The sequence below is a fragment of the Acanthochromis polyacanthus genome, chromosome 7, assembly GCF_021347895.1.
Source record: "Acanthochromis polyacanthus isolate Apoly-LR-REF ecotype Palm Island chromosome 7, KAUST_Apoly_ChrSc, whole genome shotgun sequence".
Taxonomy (NCBI): Eukaryota; Metazoa; Chordata; class Actinopteri; family Pomacentridae; genus Acanthochromis; species Acanthochromis polyacanthus.
The window spans coordinates 28118169-28137213 of NC_067119.1; the positions used below are offsets into that span (position 1 = coordinate 28118169).

Consider the following 19045-nt stretch of genomic DNA (forward strand, 5'->3'; position numbering starts at 1 on the left):
AGTAGAGACCCAGAATTTTTATGGAGACAAGAAAAGTAGCTGTGCGCCTCAAAATACACGCGTTTTACTGCACTTACACATGCTACATAAGAAATTGGTATAGAATACAAAACGAATCAAAGATGTACTCAAAGGACAGAACAGTCTGCGGTCAAAGCCCTGGACTCTTCTTCATATCACACAAATCTGTCCTGATGAAAGAGAGAAGAGTAAGCAGGTCTCAGCAGGCCCAGTGAGCCCAGCAACTTCAAAAGACACTGAGCCTCATTAATCCACCATCAATGCCAAGAAATCACAGATTTTTTTTTTTTTTTGCAGTTCATTGTTCATAACACAACCATACAGTGCAGGCTTACACCACAGAGAAAGTTGGCATGTTAGATTCAAAGCATAGCAGGCACTAAAGCTTGATATGACACCTTTCCTTATTAGTGGTGAAGCAAAGTGCAATACTGGGCTGTTTTTAAATACAACGTATTGGGTCGGTGCAATCTTGGATTATTAAGGAGGGTTTAAAATTCTACAGACACATGAGCAACAGTCATTCTACAAAGCAGCTTCGTAAATGATTAAAAAAAACTGGCATATAATAAAAGTTAAACACTGTTTCCTATCCATTACAGACTGAGAATACAGTACTAGAAAAGTTAGCCACTTAAATGCATTTTATTCTGTGCTCTTATACTGTTAATCAACAGGTAAATGACATTTATAATTTAGTAAATTATCATTTGCATAAGGCATAAAATCAGTGAAGCTGATAAAACATCTTAATGCTCTAAACTAAAATAATCCAGAAAAAAAAAAAAAAAAAAAAAGGCATCATCACATGCTCTGGCTTCTCACAGGACAAATACTGCGCAGACAATTGCAACCACAGAGCTCGCAAAAGCTTTACAACCAGAATTGATGTCTTGTTTGTGCCTCTCAATGACCAGGGATTTGTGGTGCTGAGGGTGGAGTGCGATGCTCTCAAAAGAAAAACCAAACCTCAATTCAGATGTAAGCTGTGAGAATTTGCTGTGCTGCTTGACGGCGTCATTCAGGATGTGGCTGCGTAACCGTGTGGACACTAGACGCTCGTGCTAACGGGGAAATGAGAACACAATAGGATGCACAGACTGCAAACATAGTAAAATCATCCATAGAAAACCCTGTGCTACTAAATCATTCCTCTTCAAATAAAAACCCTGTGCTCTCAAGAAAAAGGAAACCTCAGGATGTGAGAAAAATAACAATCCATCAATAATAATGAAAAATACAGTGCAATACATTTCAACACCCTTTGATAAAAAATAAAACTTCATTCCATATTTATGAGGAAAAATCCCATAAACGCAGCAAAGCAGAAAATAAATTACCATTATATTTACATCATATAATATACAGTATACTGCTGTGGAATTTTAAGTTAGAGTTCATGTTATCACCAAGTAACACATTTTTCCAGATCCTCCAGGGTTTAGAGTCTCTCCGTTTGGTGATGAAGCAGCACAACAGTTCCTCCGAGCACTTCACGTGCATCCAGCGCTTTGCAGCACGTGAACGAGACGCACACCGACATCTCCACGGGAATTCAGCTCCTTGGACTGTCCATGGGGAAACCACAACACTGTGCTTGCAGAAATATTCGTACACAGTCGACAACACTCAGGGGTGTACGCGGTGCCACATAGCTGTAGAAGCACAGATAAACGACTGGGGGGGTTTTGCTGACATGTTTTGAGTTCTCCGTCACATCAGAGGATATATTTGTTCATGGTCCTTATTGGAAATGTAGACGAACAGCTACTTGACACAGTATGGCCGTGCGACAAAAGTTTGCAGTCCCCTTCTGGGTGATCAAGTTAAATGTGGCTTCCTCCCATTACAGGTGTGATGGTGCTGTGTTGGCGTGTAACGGGCAGGAGGACGCTGAATTGGACCCATCTGAGAAGTTTAAGAGGGATTACTGTTTGAATAGATCACAGTGAGTAGCGCTATGATACCTTGTTGTGTTCAGAGCATGCTGGAGAATCACTAAACAGAGCTGCCGCATTAATACAAATATGTTTTCACAGGCTCGCTTCACAGTTGACAAAACGCTGAGCAGGATGTCAGCAACAATTGGCAGCGGCCGGCACATTACATTAGGCAGTGAGAGGAGAGGGCCGTCTCTCTCTTCATTCAGCACTGCAAGACTATTTGATTGCCAGTAAACAAGTGGTCCATTTGAATTATTCATAAGAACAAACTGAGAGCAGAAAGTGGCTTCTTCACTTTGGTTTCAGCCCACGGACTGAATTTTCTCCCTTTATTCTTTGCTCTGCTGAAATAAGGATTCCACCGTATTATTGTGGAGCTGAAGCATGACCTGGGATTGTAAATCAGCCGAGCAGAAAAGTATGCAGGTAGTAGCTCATTAATACCTCACTCACCTTACATTTCTACACCAGCCCATCATAGAGTGACAAAGCCTGAACAATGGAGGGGTCTGCCTTTGAGCCTTCCTGGAACTCCTGCAGAGTCAGCTTCCCGTCTGCGTTCTGCAACATGAAACAAAGTGACGACGCCTTGTAATGCTTTAACACTGAGTTACCAGCAGGGGGCAAAATAGGCTCTGGGCTAAATAATGTTACTCCTGTTCTATGCTGTTGGCCTGATCTGTGGTTCAGTGCACTTGGATGGTGGCCACTCTCTGCTAATACAAATCACTAAGTGCTGCTGTGGTGCACAGCTACTCCTATGGGCTGATCTTGGCACTGGTGAGCTGACAAACACACCCATGCAGGCTGCGTCTCATCTTTCACTAAAGCCGAGTAGGTTCTTGGAGCCGACAGAAGCGGCATTAGCGGCGAGGGCTAGTGGTGTAGAAGACTATATATGATGTTTATAGACTGCAGGCAGTGTTCGTGACGCTGGGATGGCCGTAGCTAACAGCTCTAAACTTAACAGTGTCCATATCAAAGCCCCCAGGGTGGCAACAAAGGCAGATTCAGTCCTCCACATGGGAAACTAATAATTACTACTGTACTTGTATGTCAGCTATAGTTTGATGTTAACCTTGAGAAAGTAACACAAAATCATAAATCAAGTAGTGCAGTATTACTGCCTATCACTTCAGTGTTTAATATCCAAACACTAACCTTGTCCATCATTGCAAAAATGCGGTCCACTCGCTTTTCTGGTGTGTTTTCTTCTTCTGGTAACTCCACAGTGTTCCCCTAAGATACCAAATCATTACCTAAATACTCAATTTTCAAACAACTGAGGATTATGTAGCTGCCGTTTGGCTAAACTTACCACCATCTGATATATGGCATCTACGATGTTCAGCATCTCATCTCGGGTTATGTAGCCATCATTGTCAAGGTCGTACAATTTAAACGCCCCTGTATAGAGACAAAGTGTTAAAATACATCTGTTTTACTGCAGCAAAAAGGGCCATCATTATGTTTCTAGGTGAGCTTTCAGATCAAAAAGCTTCTGTGATTTCAAAATGGTAATTCTTGATATAAATATTCATCACACTTTGTCACAGAGTTGAAAGGTAAGAATATGACTAAAGTTTAAGCTGCAAGTTCTTCTATTTTAATGAAAAGGTTTGATCCTGACCCCTAGCTTGCTGAAGCCTCCTGTATCTGGATAATTATCATTTACTTGTTCTCTCAGAAGCCACTGGTCCTTTTTCATATGCAATGTGTGACAGTCAATCATAAATCCTGTCATTTAAATATAAAAAAAGAGACGAAAAAAACGAAAAAATAGCAGGAGAGAGTGCATCTTCTTACATCTCAGCTTCTCATCCAGAGTCCCCCGAGAAGTCACTGACAAGGCCTGGATAAACTCAGAGAACTCGATGCGTCCGTCCTATAAGGGGACAAAAGGGGGGGGGGGGGGGACAGTGAAAGGAAATAGCCAAGAGACACGATGAGCGTCTTACTTCACACTTGCTGTAGCTGTACTTTGATGAACTCCTTCCTGCTCTTTCATGATGTCCTTGCTGTATTCTGCTGAAAATGGGGCCAGACATTTGCTCCAAGTCAGCTGCTATTTTTGCCCTGCACCTGGCTCTCTCCTGAGGCAGAAATATGTCACCTCTGGTCATTAGTAAGACTGATGCTACAAGCTCATAGTCTAAAAGTTACAGTATACAAACATACAACCTACTCCAGGTTACATACTAGGGGCAACAGTGTTTCAGAATTTCCAATCATGAATGGGCATGACCGATAATTCTGTCCCAAAAGGTAGAAAATATTCCCCTCTGACACTCACTTCCTTTCAGCTTTGTTAGAATCCAATGCAGTGAATCTTCCCAGAAAAGCTCAAAATTTCCAATAATCCTCCCAAAATTGTAGCCTCGAGTGTACTTCTGTGTGGGCACACTTTGTATAGCAGAGAGAGAAGTGTGCTGCCATGGACGATGATAGAATTTAAAATGAAAGCTCCAAGTGGCTCAAACACCACTAAATCAGACCAACTCATTAAGTTATGACGTCCCGTTTCATGCCAACTGTATAACACCAGCTCAAAACAAACTGCGACAGAGATTCCTCTCACATTCTAAGCAAAAGCGGAACCTTGTGGAGCACGGGCGATGCAAGTAAATCAGTTTCCTGGTAGTGGAACCATCAGGCTCAGGTCAATTCATATTCTCGCCAGATACCAAAGGATTGTGCTGAATTACAAAAAGGTTTCCCCACATTCTGCCTTAACAGCTGCCTACCTGTAACTCTGCTATGAGATCAGTCACAGCTGCTTCTTCTTCAGAATCAAAAGCCAGCCTCTCTCCGTGACCCTTAGGCTCAGAAGACTTTATCTTTACCAGACATCTGACTAGCCAGAAAACGTTTAGTCATGCATTGTTGACTACATCAGTCATAAAAACTGTTAAGATCAATGCATTCTTCAACTATGGGGTGCCTAATGCTAATGAAGGTCATGGATAAACATCAGATGGGGGGAGGTTGTCTGATCTTCCTGACAAAGCCTCTTAACTGAAGTCAATAAACCTCCAGGGGCTTACTAAGATCCCAGGAGCTGTTCATCTACAGTTTGCATCCCTAAACACAATTTGAATAATCATGTACAGATGCAACGAGGTGGATTACTTCAGACAAATGTGGCTTATAACGGGTCACAAAACTTGCGTCGTCATCATATGCTCAAATGCTTAGAGGATGCACCCACTCTCACTCTTAAAAGAATACAAACAGCGCATACGCCTTGTGGAAACAACATTGGCACAGATTTCTGAAACTGATTTATGGCACAAAACTAGGGGTTACGACTACAGGTTAGTACTGATGCTATGACTCATCTTCAGCTCTTGGCCACGTCGAGATGCTTTTACAGACATGATGCACACTGACCATGTTCAAGCAGAGAATTATTTATAAGGCTTCAAAAGATGTGTTGTTGTCGATGTTCTCCAATACATGCGAAATATTCTGTTTGTACTAAGAGTCAAAAGCTACACAGAATGAGACTGAGCATGGATTTCTAATTCTGTATAGCGTGTCCTTATTACAGTATGTTCGGATTTCATGTTGGCCTTGAATTTTATTAGACTTCAACGTCCAAAACAAAAAGTTTTCATTCAGAAGGGTTCTGCATAAATAACTAACAACTGTATGTATACAAACCTGAGAGCCTACAGGGAACAGGAAAAAAAAAAAAAAAAGAACAGCCCTGGAATAATAACTAAATTTAATCGGATCTCCATATGATGCTGCCCTTAAACACTGTTCAATCCTAGACTAGCCAGAAAGAGGGAGCTGCTGTTCTCGTAAAGCTACTAGTTCTGAAAAAAGACCTTTAGATTTGCCTTTCCCTCAGGCCCTGTCCCTTTTAACAGAGCTTTTCTTATCTTAGCAACACCACGAGATAAACAATCAGCCTCAAACTATTTTTGTCATTTTGAAGTAAAGGTATTTCAGGATTGGTTTGCTTTGCAATATGTCAACAAAGCATATGAATCTGACTACAAACCTTATTTTCATCAAACACATTGAAGACAAAGGATGCAAACTTTGTGGGATCTCCAAAAGGAAAGAATTGTTTATATATCTTCTGAAAGCCCACAGCATCCAGCTGCCCGCTTGGACAATCCTTGATGAAGCCTTTGTACCTGGGGGGGAAAAAAAAAAAAAAAAAAAATATAGCTAAATATCACTTTTAAAAAAATAATACATTATTTATACTAAATTCATAACCACAACTAGAAAACAGTGATGACAGGCTGGAGTTACCTCCTCGCTTCTACAGTAGGCATTACTGATTCAGTTTGAAAGAGTGCGCTAGATCAAAAAGGTGAAGTGCAAAGCTATTTGTCTCATTCACAGATAAGACGATCGCCTTAATCCAATAGCAACCCCAGGGTGGTTAACTCTAATCAAATTACTCTCTGCTTCTCTTTGATAATATGCGTAGCTGATAGATAAGTCTGAGAGCTTCCTCTGGCTCCTGGAAATGACATATCTAGAGAGTGACTTAACATCTCTATTAGCCTAAATATAGACGCATTTTATGAGCAATTTCAAGCGCAGTCACTCAAAGGTAGGCAGTTTCCTTTACGTCTTCATAAGGAAATACAGTAGCGACAGAACCCAGCTAGACTGTAACAGGTCAGGGAGCAAGAAAAGAAAGTGTCTTTACAAAAATAAATGCTAGATGAATAGTAGGAGGAAATAGAAAGGAAATAACAGTCTCTCGTGGAAAAAAAAAAAAGCCACTGCAAATAGCTTTTCTTCTTGATCAACACCAAAAATGACGCACGTTCACACCAGGGAGCAGTGCCTGTTTGTCTGATTCAGTTAAGGATGTTCATAATAAGACTGAGCTATAATTAAGGCCAGAGAGAGTGTGTTCAGATGAAGAGTCACGACCAGAAAGATCTTTTTCCGCTCATGCTCAGGTTCCTCACTCTTAAATTCTTTACTTTTAATCTGCCTCGGAGATAATGAAGCAGGCTCCATATAGTCAAAGAGACGTGGAGACGCTTTGAGGAGCAGCTGAGAAGTAGTTCAGGAAGCAGAGACGCGAGGAAAGGAGCAGAACCATGTAATTCTCACATTTGAATTATCTGGAGATATGCAGAAAAATAAAAGCCAAGCTCTCTATAATGCAGAATATGGCCTAATTGGTATTCAAAGTACAGAACACAATGCGTATCATAATCCAAAGCAGACCCATTTCGCCTGAATTCTTTAGTCATTTTTTTAATGCATGGCTATGGAATTTTAAATCCTGCAACCAGTGTTAAAAGACTGAATGACACTGAAGCATATACTACATTTTCTGTATGCACATTTGGAGCAGAAAAGAACAGAATACATTGAGCAATGGTCCCCAGTTTACCCCGTTTTGGCAGTAAGGATCCATATTAAAAGGCACAGCAAGCAAAAGCCTGTGATGAAATTTTTAAAAAATTAGCCATTTTTTATCCAAAGTAAATATTTTTAATCAAACAGCTATGTAGTAAAGAGTGTTTATTTTGCCTCTTTCCACCAATTTCAAGCAGGTCAAATTTTATTTTATCACACACAACCAAAGTAAATTGGCAGTTTTAAATCGACATATGTGCTTGTTACAGATATACTGACACCAGACCATCTGTTTCTAACAAGAAATTACAGCACAGAAATGTGTTTGACTGAAGTTTATATAAATAATGGTGGCAAAAAGCCTTCCTGTATCCTTCACTGGATTGGCAGGACAATAAATGAATTCATTCATAGAGATGAATGAACGCCACAGACACTTTAAATTATGTGATCCAGACACCGTGATGAGGGCTCTGTGAGGCACAAACTGACAAAATAAAGGCTTTCAAAAGGGCACTCCACCAACTTTCGGCATGGAGTTCCGTTTAATCATCATGAGGTGTACGACTCAGCCTGTGCAAACACGCCTTCTGAGGCTTGGAAGGAACTTTCCAAAGTCTGAAATAACCCCGATGATGTAACTGGGGTTTTCATGACTTGGCCTTGAGTCTTAAAGTCTGTGTTGCAAACAGGAGGCTTGGCAAAGAGCGTTAAGTGATTTGGGGAAATAATCTAATTGGGATTTTTCTGGCAGATATTGTGATTAAATTTGCAATGTCATTTTCTAAAGTCACACTTTGCTCAATATTCACAGTATAAAATGATTTTAAAAGGATCAAATATGTGACTGTCACATAAGGAGCACAGCATGAATTTGTAAAACTACTGGCACAATACTTTAAACCCTGGGGCTGCAAAATGTATGAGGCATGGCTATTAAATTATGACACTAGTTACCCCAAAGTGTGCATGTTCAAACCATGTAGTGTACACAGATCAATGGGCAGCATAAACAACTCATGAAAGTCCCAATCTGCTCAAATTAAATTAAACTGAATTACAGCATTATTCTCATCACTTCTAAGCCTCACCATATATATTCTAAATTGCAGTCTTCATGATTTCTTAATGGTATCGTTTCAAATTGCAATTTTGATTTGAAATCCGTTAATTGTTCAGCTCTAGTGTGGCATTTAAAAGAAGAAAGCATTTCGGTGGCAAAGGCAGTCTAATGAAAGAGAATCTTTAGTCGCATCATGGGACATGTAGAGGATAAAGGACTGGATAAAAAGGATGTCGGCCACTGCTGCTTTCATTTTGACCTTTTTTTTTAAATATATTTTTTTGTCTCTGATGAATCCCTCACTCTTATGTGAGCACAATGCTAAATCACTCCACTGCCCCTTTGTTACGTAGACTGCCCAGCTGAAGGTTTTCTTTTCTGATCTTAACACCTTAAGGACTTAATGAAACAGAAATGACAAAGCAGTGAAAAGTTTATGCCTTTAAAAAAAAAAAAAAGATAGATCAAATCATTGCAACAGGACCAAAAACAGCACATCTGCACTCTTCTTCTGAAAATATCTTGTAAACCTTAATATTTTTACCTTGTTGCTGCTCATAGGCTACTAGATTTAAAAAAAAAAAAAGTTTCATGGCCAATGTGAAAGCTTTCCTACATCATACACTACTGTATTTCATCTCATGTTTATTGTAGCTTCAACACTTGTTAAATTTTAAAGACTGTATTTAAATAATTTAATTTTTATATCAAATGTAAAACATTGTGCCTTAGTCAGACAGCTGCTCAACAGTAACATCAGTTTGCTCTGCAAGTCTTTGAGTTATGCCTATATAAGGCTGACAAATACATTTCCTATTCTACAACCAGTGCAGTTGGATAAGCAGTACATTTTTAAACACGGTACAGTGGATACAGTAGGCACTGTCCCAATGTGTGAACATGCATGCAGTGTCAGCTGTTTATCACACTCATGATCAGAATCACTTTCATTTGCCAGGAACACATCATGCACAAGAGATCTTACGTGGTGACACTGGTGCTACGACACATACTCAGACTGTACTTGAGGTAGAGTAATCATGCGACTACGTACTGTACTTGTGGGGACATAGCAGACGTGACATTGTGCATCAGAGCACACTGGGGAGCCAGCATGAAGATAAAGTATTTATTGTTGGCACTGGTTACGTCTCCTTGGCATCTACCATGGTGGCTTGCCAAAGAGCTGTGCAGGACGTTTCTTTTGCTCCTGCCTAGCTGGCAGGAACATCACTGAGGTATGGCATTTTGTTATTGATTCCAGGTAGGCCTTGGGCATACTAATGATGTTCCCTTAGAGGAGAATTAGAAAGGGGAGCAAATTTAATGCACAACACAGGCATTTATCTAACCCTGCTAATTCTTCTGTGTCTGTGCTCTAATTACACGCCATCTGGCATTTCCCCTGGTAAAATTCCCTCTCATCCCTCACACTCAGCCGTGTTGATTGCTGCTGATCTTCAAGTGAGGACTCACGCAAACTTTCCTGTGAAAGACAGTGAGGGTGATGGGGAGCTAACTGGCTGCACAGCCGGCATGGTGGAGGTTTAACGGAGATTGGTAGAGGGGGAGGTATTCCGCCTCAGTGCACTCAGGCAGCCCCAGGGACAGACCAGCTCGAAGGCTGTGGACCTGCCAATGCCCAGTGATATCTAATGCTTCAGCCTTTACTGCGGTGTGGCTGTGAATGTGGCCTGGCTCCTTCCCCCCTTTTAAACCCCATTACTAGAGCGACTAGCTCTCAAGGCAGAGCTCTTTTCATGCATGCGGAATTAGGTTGTGAAATCCAAAACCAAAGCAGGAGAACTGAAGTGTGAGCATGGAAGAGTGATCACTTTATTACAGTGCTCCCTCTTTTGATATACTCCTCTTTGTTTCTGATTTTCAAAGAAACAATAGCCCAACAGCAGCATGCAGCAAACAAAAGCAATGACTACACTCATGCCTGAGTCATTTCTGTAATGAAGATGCATTGTTTCCCATCCATGTGCCAGCGGCTGTCAAATTGTCCCTTCAGAAAAACATGCAGACACTCAAACCTTAACAGTAACGATCACTCTCACCTCAGCTTTGTCACTTACCCTACACTGAAGTGTTTTCAATTCATGGATATGTTTCATGCTGATACTTGTAAGCAAATGTTTCAACACTATGAATACAGACGGCGATCAGACAGAGGCTACATCTCTGCAAGATGATGTTGGTGCAGGTCATACTGACTAATAGATACAGAAGCTGACAGGAAGAATTACTAATCGGCAACCTTGCAGAGGTTCTCTGGCCATGTAGTCATGAGCACCTGAAAGCGAAACAACCTTGTGCCTCCACCATTCTTCTGTTATCAGACATCCCTTTTGCAAATAGAGCAAAAAAAAAAAAAGCTGTGGAGGAATGCATCATGGAAGTGTTTGTATCAGTATTATCAGCCTTCAAAGTCATTCAGTCTCAGTAAGGCTTCAAAGTCATTCTATTTTCAGAACTCATCTGTCTTCAGGGAAAGTGTGAGAGAGATTGCTTCAAATCAACCATCAACCCAACAGTAAAGTCACCATCCATAGACTGAAGAAACCAAATCCTGGGCAAGATCATATCAAAGTGGGTTTTACAAGTGGGTCAAGGTAAGACCCTCTGATTCCTGTGAGCTCAGTGAAGACACAACTGCTAATATATAACTAGCCTCACATCAGGAAAGGAAAAATTCTCATTAAAAATGAATGTGCACACTTACCACTGCTGCACCTCTTTCTCTGTAACTGCAAGAGAAATAAAGAGTGACATTAGCTTAGAGGAAAACTTTGGTTGCCCTAGAAAAAGAGTGGCTTACTGTGAGATACAACGGAGGAGCCTGGTAGTTAATCATCTTGGCCCAATCCCTTCCAACACATATCCTCTGAAAAATACTGAACGGTGTCAACATACAATTATTGGAAAATAACTGTACTACATCGAGAGTAGAATCCACGATTCTAGGATAATATCAAAGGAAAGGAATAATATGTCTTTCTGACTGCTATAGTGGTAGACAAGTGGGTGTAAGCCCCAGGGAGCCACAAAAAGATAAACAATGCTAAGGGAATGAAGGTCAGCCACACATTTTCGAAAGAGAGCACTTTAAGCGGCAGGATGTGTTATCATGCCCACACAAGCGCCATTATCTGCCAGTATCTAATCAACCAATCCCAAACGGCTTTCCCTTTGTCTCGTTACTTTCGCTCAAGTAACCAAAGCAATTTTCGGCCTCTTGGCCCCCGGGGTTACTAATGAAAACACGGGCTGGAAATCAATAGCATTAGTTTAACCAGGTAGTCCTCTGAGAGAGACGTTGTGAATTCATGTGTCTGCTGCTAAAGTCTGAGAATAGATGTCGTCTACTACCACCTCTGTTGGGTCTGCAGCAAAGCAAGAGGCTCATATACCCCTCAAACAGCTAGTTAGTTAATCACTAATTTCATGAACTGTAATGTTTAACCTTGAGCAACTCAGAGTCATGGTTAGTATACGGGTATACAGCCAAGGAAGTAAAGCAAACAGCGAGTGAGCAAGTGAATGCACAGATACTCAAAGATATTTTAAAATATAATATGACCCAACACCCTCACATTTCAGGAGACTGGTCAGGTAATAAAAAAAAAAAAATAGATATTTTATAAACTCTAACCATGAAATGTACACAGGTATTCAACAATGCTGCTCCCACAGTGCTACAGCAAAATCACACGGAGGTTACTGATAAGGAGGCCAGGTCACGTCGTAGTCGCTTGCAAATGTCTCCATCTCTATTCATCCTGCTCAGCGTTTCACCAAGACGCCCGTCATGTGACCATTTCCTGGGCAATAAATGTCACGGTCAATCTCACAACTGTCAGCCAAACCAAGCTACCATTAAATTGGTCTCAGAAGTCCATGCAGTCAAAAATTGGTGCAATTTAGTATGGCTACGATTTAATAAAAAAGAAAAAAAAAAAAAACAGATTACATAACTCAGTCAGAGGCAATGGGCAATAATGCAATCAGCCATTTGCAGGAGAGTGCAGGGCCCACTCAGCCGGTTGACCCTGCAGGGTCTGCTAGAACACATCCGGCTTTCGACTCTGTCACTGCGAGTGTCGTCGTCTCTTTGACTACTTACAAAATCATCATGCTATTACAGAACACGGGCCTGGCCTACATCCTGCAGACATAATAAGAGGACTGCTGCTCTTCCCAAGCAAAGCCGGAACAGTCATTCAGAAAAAGCATCTCTGGGTAGAATTAAGTTCTTTTTAAGTTCAGGGAAGGCCATTTTCCACAATTTTCACTAAGAGCAGGAAAACCACTGGCTAGTCAGAGCCAGAGTTTAATGTTATCTTTGGCCTGAAAGTGGTACATTTCCAGTGCCATTTGTTTATCTGTCTGTCTGTCAGCAAGATGATGCACCCAGATGAATTTTGTGAAACTTTGTAGAGAGGGGGAGCAACAAAGCAGAAGACAGGCGTCTACATGTATTTTTTGGAATAAAAACACCTCATTTCTGATTGCCTTTTTAGAAACATGTTAATATTTCCTGGGAAAAATATCCTGCTTCTTCCACCTCTAGAACAAACAGACACATGGGCACACGGAAAAGTCCCCAATCTGTCAAGAACCAAAGGAAAGCATTGAATTGGCGAATAAAATGGCAGACAAAGGCAGACGAAGCTGCTCATGGGAGAGAAAGAAAAGGAGGCAACAGGATGGAGGAAAGCAGAAATGATAGAGTCTCCAGTCAGGCAACAACAGAACAAGAGGGAATGATCACACTGGGAGAGAACGCTTGGTGCCCCTCTCAGCGATGCTAACCAGATAAGATTCTAATTATACTATTCCATTCCACGCTCAAAGAGGGCAATTAGGGGGTAACGCGAGGGAGACAGGGTGAAAGGGTAAGACAAAATGAGAAAGGGAGAAAGAGAGAGAGAGAGATAGAGAGAGAGCAAAGGACAGCAGCAAGCAGTCCAGCCCAGCATGAAGCCTAATCTTCCTCCACAGCAATTTCCTGCTACAACAGCCTTCCTTGGTTCTGCTGTGGAGAGACCCACCACACAAATAACACTGTCATTAAGCAGCCAATGGATGCCAGCTTCCACCCACACCTGCACACTGTGCTGCTCAAATAATAATAATAACAACAATAATGCCGTGCTCCAGAAATAACACACGAATGATTAATATAGTGTCTTCCGAGAAGACATTTCTGGTGGTAATTATAAATGTGATCTGTGCTCAAATTTGATTGAAAACCGTGGGGAGGAATCTTTTTTTTTTATGTTCAGCAGGAGATATCAATAAGTAGGTTACTGCCGGAGAGGTGGAAAAAGCAAACGCTGTCAATCTGCAAAGTCCTGATAGGTTAAGAGGAGCAAGAATAATAGATGTAGCTGCGATGCTGCACAGTCACTCCAGTTTTTGCCTGGGGGGTCTTCTGCAAGCCCACCATTTCTGTCAATCTCCAAGCAGGAATGTCATTTATAATAGCGGCAGGTAAAAGCATAGCATAAATTAATTTAGACTCAGAGACTGTTGGCAAACACATTAAAACCAGAATAATAATTACAAAAGGTAATTACAAAAGGTTCTACGAGCAGCAGCCTCATCTGTAAAGCCCCCCCGTCTTGATAGCTAACTCAGCTTCTCCATATTCATAAATCTCATCAGCGTGATTAAAGACGCTGATTACAAGTTTTTGCTTGAACTTAACCAATCACGATTTGGCATAAAACATTGGAATGTAAATTTAAATGAAATTTGGGAACTTATTCTCAGCTGACATTTAGATGTTGTCTCTGTTCTGTTAATAATGAGAAAGTTGTAGAAGACGCCCCAGCAGGCAGGGCTATTTACTGTAAAGCCTCAGTGGTGCACAGTGGGTGGAAAATATGATTAGAATACTGCAGCAATAAAATCAATGTTAGGCATTCCTATCACATACTGTATATTCTTATATGCTGAAGAGTTTGTGCAGGATTTTCTTTGTAAAGATAAACATGAAAAGAAAACGACCCGAGGGTACTCACAATACGTTTTCCTTGTCAACTCCTCCACCACCTCTGGCTTGAGCTTGCTGTTTGATTTGCCCATGATCTTCAGCTCTCTTCCTCACCTCCAAATCCACCTCGGCACGCAGCACCTGTTACTACGTCCTCTCCAGTCCACTCGTCTGCCAAAAACATACAACAAACGTGGGCCAGTTTAGGCGCAATGACCCCGGTGAAATGACACAAAACACGCTTTTGTTTTGTTTTGCTTTGGCGGGAAAAAAAGAAAAAAAAACTCCCATTCAAGCTAAACGAGTCTATCGCTCTGTGTGTTTCACTTTAGCTGTGGTCATGATCTGCTCAGTCATCAGGCCTGGCAATCCAGACAGATGAGTAAAACCCCAGGGGCCCTGTGAAGAAGGGCCAGCAGGTTGGAGAGTCTATATGAGCGCTGCTGAGTGCCTATGTGTCCGCCTCATTTCTTCGCAGCAGTCCGTGGGCGAAGAGTGGCGTTTGGATGCGTTGCTACCTTCGTCCTTGGATACAAGAGTCACTCAGTGGCTGGGTTAAGCACGCTCACTCCCTCACAGTCATTCTCTGTTCTCCTCACTCCTCCCACCCCTCCTTTCCCACCGCTATCTCTACTGCTCTGGGTAAGTTACTGTACAAAAGAATCCTCCCTCTTGACAGCTGAGATAAGGAGGTGTGTAAACTCAAATACAATGAACAGAGCCCGACTTGGATGCACCCCACTGCACTTTGCACTCACTCAAAGCATTAGCTCTAATCCTTGAAATTTACACAAATGTCACAGTTTAAGTAAAAGGTTTAAAAAAGGCAACAGTAATGATTTATGGGGAGCAAAAGGATGCCAGGCCCCTTCACAGTTGTACACTTCTAGATGCCAAGCAAACAGCATAAAAGACATCTTGGTGCTGCTCTTAAAATAAGCGTGTGAGCTGTCTACCAAGTTTATAGGCGGATTTTGAAGGATGACAGTTTTCTTTTCTCCTCCATTCTGACTCATACTTCTCCCTCCTTCCTAGGCTCACGACAGCATGGCATGGTGATTTCCTCCTCTCTGTCACAGCAGCCAAGAGATAGGGATAATGGAATTTCTTTGTGTCGCGGGCACGGCGTTGGCATGCACTGATGCCTAACCACAGCAGCTGTCTGAGGCACAGAATAGAAAACTACTGTGTGCACCTTCACTGCAAACATCTGTTCTCGGTGTCCACGACCGGTGATGTCCTTCGAAGGGATGCCACGCTGGTAATCACCATCTTGTGTCTGCTCAAGCCTCTTGGGTCCTGGATGTTACTTAGCTGAATGGAAATAAACAGACAGACAGGCTTTACATAGGGGGAATGACAGGCATGTGGTGTGTTTCAGTGAAAATGGAGTGCGCTGTCACCTAGAGCCACAGACACATGGGCACTTGACTGGAAAAACACTCAAAACAAACGACCTTTCCGCTGCTGAATACAGCCGACAGGCAGAGCACGAAAGTGTGGGTAATTGAAGTGCGGAGGCTAAAGTGAGCTGCTTTTTGTTAGCACAGTTCAAGTCGCTATCAGAAATGGATCGATTCAAGTCAAACAGGTGGCTGAGACTACAAAAACACACAACTAAAACACACATTTGTATTGTTAACAAAGCTTAGCTCAATTAAAAAGCACTTTATTTGAGTAAACTGACGTATGTTTTGAGGTTGACAGGAGTGAGAAATGTGGCGGCAGCAGCAGGTGGGATGTTGCCTGGCAGTACCATAGCAACACACAGTTTATGGCTACAGCAGAGCGGCTACGAGCGGGGTTTTGCTAGTCATTGTACTCGTCTGGTACCCACGCTGCTCCGTGGGGCGAGTTCCACCACAAAAAACGCACACCTTGAAACGAATAAAAGCTTTTAAGTGTCCGTTTTTACCTGAGCTACAGAAGCAGGGAAGTCGCAGGGAAGACTGTCCCGAAAGCCGCTGCCGTCTTCCTTCGCCTAGTTCCGGAGAGCGACTCGCTGCTGCTCGGATGGCGATCCGTGCTGTGTGATGCCGCCGTCAGGGAGTGACGTTGCTGCCGCTGCTGGCTCCGACCAGCTCTCCCTCTCCGAGACACTGACGTCGAGGCTCCGCCGGTCACACACTGACCCTTTGTGTGCTCCCACTGCCTCCACACACGTGTCGACTATCAGCCAAGATTGTGAAGGGTTAACTTTTACACTCACGCTGACAGCTTTTTGGAAGCGATATGAGCAGAGGTGGCACTCCAGGTAGTCAAGTCAGTAATTTATACAGCACGTTAAAAAAAAAAAAAAAAAAAAAAAACACAGTCGCTGCGCCAAAGTGCTTTCCAGTAGAAAATGTGATTGGAGTTATAAATTAACCGAACTAGTTTAGATATTGAGGCTAAGACGCTGCTGTGTTATTTATGGTGTGAATTTACTCGATGAGTTTACATATGGAGGCTTAAAACTGTACAAAAATGAAACCATGTACAGCTTCATTAGATTAAAATAAATAAAAGGTTACACCCTAAAGCAGCCTATTGTTTCTTATGGATATTAACCTAACTTGACCTAGGTAATTATGGAGATTCACCTGACTAATTTAGAAGTAAACTTGTGACCCTACAAAATATCCTAAAAAAAAAATGAACTATTTAATTGATTTAAAGAACGGCAATGTCAAACGATCTAAAAATTGGTGAGATTCTGTAAAAAAAAAAAAAAGTTGAAAAATAATGGCAAATGTAGCTGATTTAGCTAATTTAAATACACTAAAACAGTGCAATTTGTGATCATATATTATGACAGAATTAATTATTTTGCTATTATTATTTGTAAAAAAAATCATGTTTTTTAAGTGTGGTGTGGACTGTGTAGTTTTTTTTTTACAGGTAACATGTAAATAATATTTTTTTATTATTATTTTACTACATTTTAATTTTGCAAAACAGGAAAAATCTGTATAGTTAAAGAGCTAAAAAAAATTACAGATTTTTAATCTTTAATATATGTACATTTAATTTTCAATGATGGCAAATATCTATAAAATAATTATGGTCATTGCTTATTTAAATACAGTAACAAATAGTGTAACGTTGCAGCCAACGAGTGTAAAAGAATTAATTACATTTGCAAAAAAATACTACTTTTTTAATGTGGACACTATTTACAGTTTTGACCTGTATTGTAATTGCTGAACACTTTTTTTTCTGTGATTTTTACCAGTTTGCTGTAATTAAACAAAACAGGGGGAAATCTGTAAAATAACAATAAATTGTTCAAAAAGAAAACAGTTAAATTTTTATCCTTTTTTTTTTTACAGTGTCTCCAATCCAAGGATTGACCGTATCCCCTGTGAACAAGCTGTTTAACTTTTATGTTTTATATATTTATGTGCCATTTGTGTTTTGGTTTGTTACTTTTTGTATTATTTTCGTTTCATTTCTTTTTTACTTAAGATTGCCTGAATGGCCAGCAGTTGTCTTTCAAATTACCTCCATGAGTAGGAAGATGGTTTTTAATATCAAAAAGATGCCTTTTGTTTTTTTTGACTCAGTGTAGGCTAACTTATCTTTTTTTTTTTTTTTTTGGCTAATCATTACACCAGTGTGTGGAATAATCATCATAGGTGTAGATTTTATGGGGGGTGCAGGGCGATGCATCCCCTCCAATAAAAACATGAAACAAGCAAAGGACTTTTAATTCTAAAAGCAGTTATAACATTACTCACAGATGCAACACCACCCCTGACAGGGTGTCCTCATTTTCAGCTCCGGGTCTTTCTCTATTCCTAAAATATAGCTAAATATAAAACAGGAGCTTATGCAAGCACCGAATCTTTTGTTGAATTACAAATATTTCGAGGCTGTAAAAAGGCCTCATTCTCTAACTGATTAAATGTTTTAATCATCACATTTTGGCCAGTCACATGGGCAAAGTGTGTGAAGTTCTTGACTCACATTCACATTTTTGGAACAGATACAGGCATAGTCATAATTGGCACTTAAGGTAGCCTGTATGCCCAATTTTACTGCAAATTACCTCTATGAGTAGGGAGACAGGGTTTAAATAGTTCAAAAAGCTGCCTTTTGTTTTTCATTATGTGACTGAATGGAGTCTAAATTACCTTTTTACTGGGTAATCTGTACCAGTGTATGGAATAAATGAATCATAGGAGTAGGTTTCTGTGGGGATGCAGGGAAATACATTCCCCCAATAAAAACATGAAAGCAGCAAAGGGATTTTAGTAGCTATTCCATTGCTAAAAGAAACAACAATATCTTCTGACAAGGGGAAGATACTTTTCAGCACTGTGGGGTTTTTTTAAACTCAGAAAAAATAAATGTGAATGAATTATGAGCCTATGCAAACACTGAGTCTCTTGTGGAACCACAAACATTTAAAAGCTAACTGGGTCTCATTTGCTAACTGATTTGTTTAATGTGTTTACAGCAAAAACGTGTTGTATCCTTGATTTCAGTCAGCTTCAGTGGGATCATTGAGCGGTCCATGACTCCAAATGACATATTCCCAAAATATGTTTTGTATCTACAGAAAGTTTTTTTAACATAAGCTGCTAAACTCCAAGGGTTTGCAAATGAATAAAGATTAATCCATTTCTCATATATATGCACAAGTGCCACATTCACATTTAAAAAGGTTACTTCCGTAAACAAAAAGAC

At 40.8% G+C, this 19045-nt stretch overlaps 1 protein-coding gene across 1 annotated transcript; it reads right to left on the reverse strand.

Annotated features, from left to right (window-relative positions):
* Positions 1–48: 48 nt before the first annotated feature.
* ncs1b (neuronal calcium sensor 1b) lies at positions 49–16602 on the reverse strand. Its single transcript, XM_051950526.1, has 10 exons — positions 16290–16602; positions 15570–15688; positions 14403–14545; positions 11099–11123; positions 5974–6112; positions 3771–3849; positions 3283–3371; positions 3126–3203; positions 2418–2525; positions 49–1929 (listed from the first exon to the last, which is right to left on the reverse strand). The coding sequence occupies exons 3-9, from the start codon at positions 14464–14466 to the stop codon at positions 2427–2429; spliced, it is 573 nt and encodes a 190-aa protein (XP_051806486.1). The 5' UTR covers positions 14467–14545; positions 15570–15688; positions 16290–16602; the 3' UTR covers positions 49–1929; positions 2418–2426.
* Positions 16603–19045: the final 2443 nt, after the last annotated feature.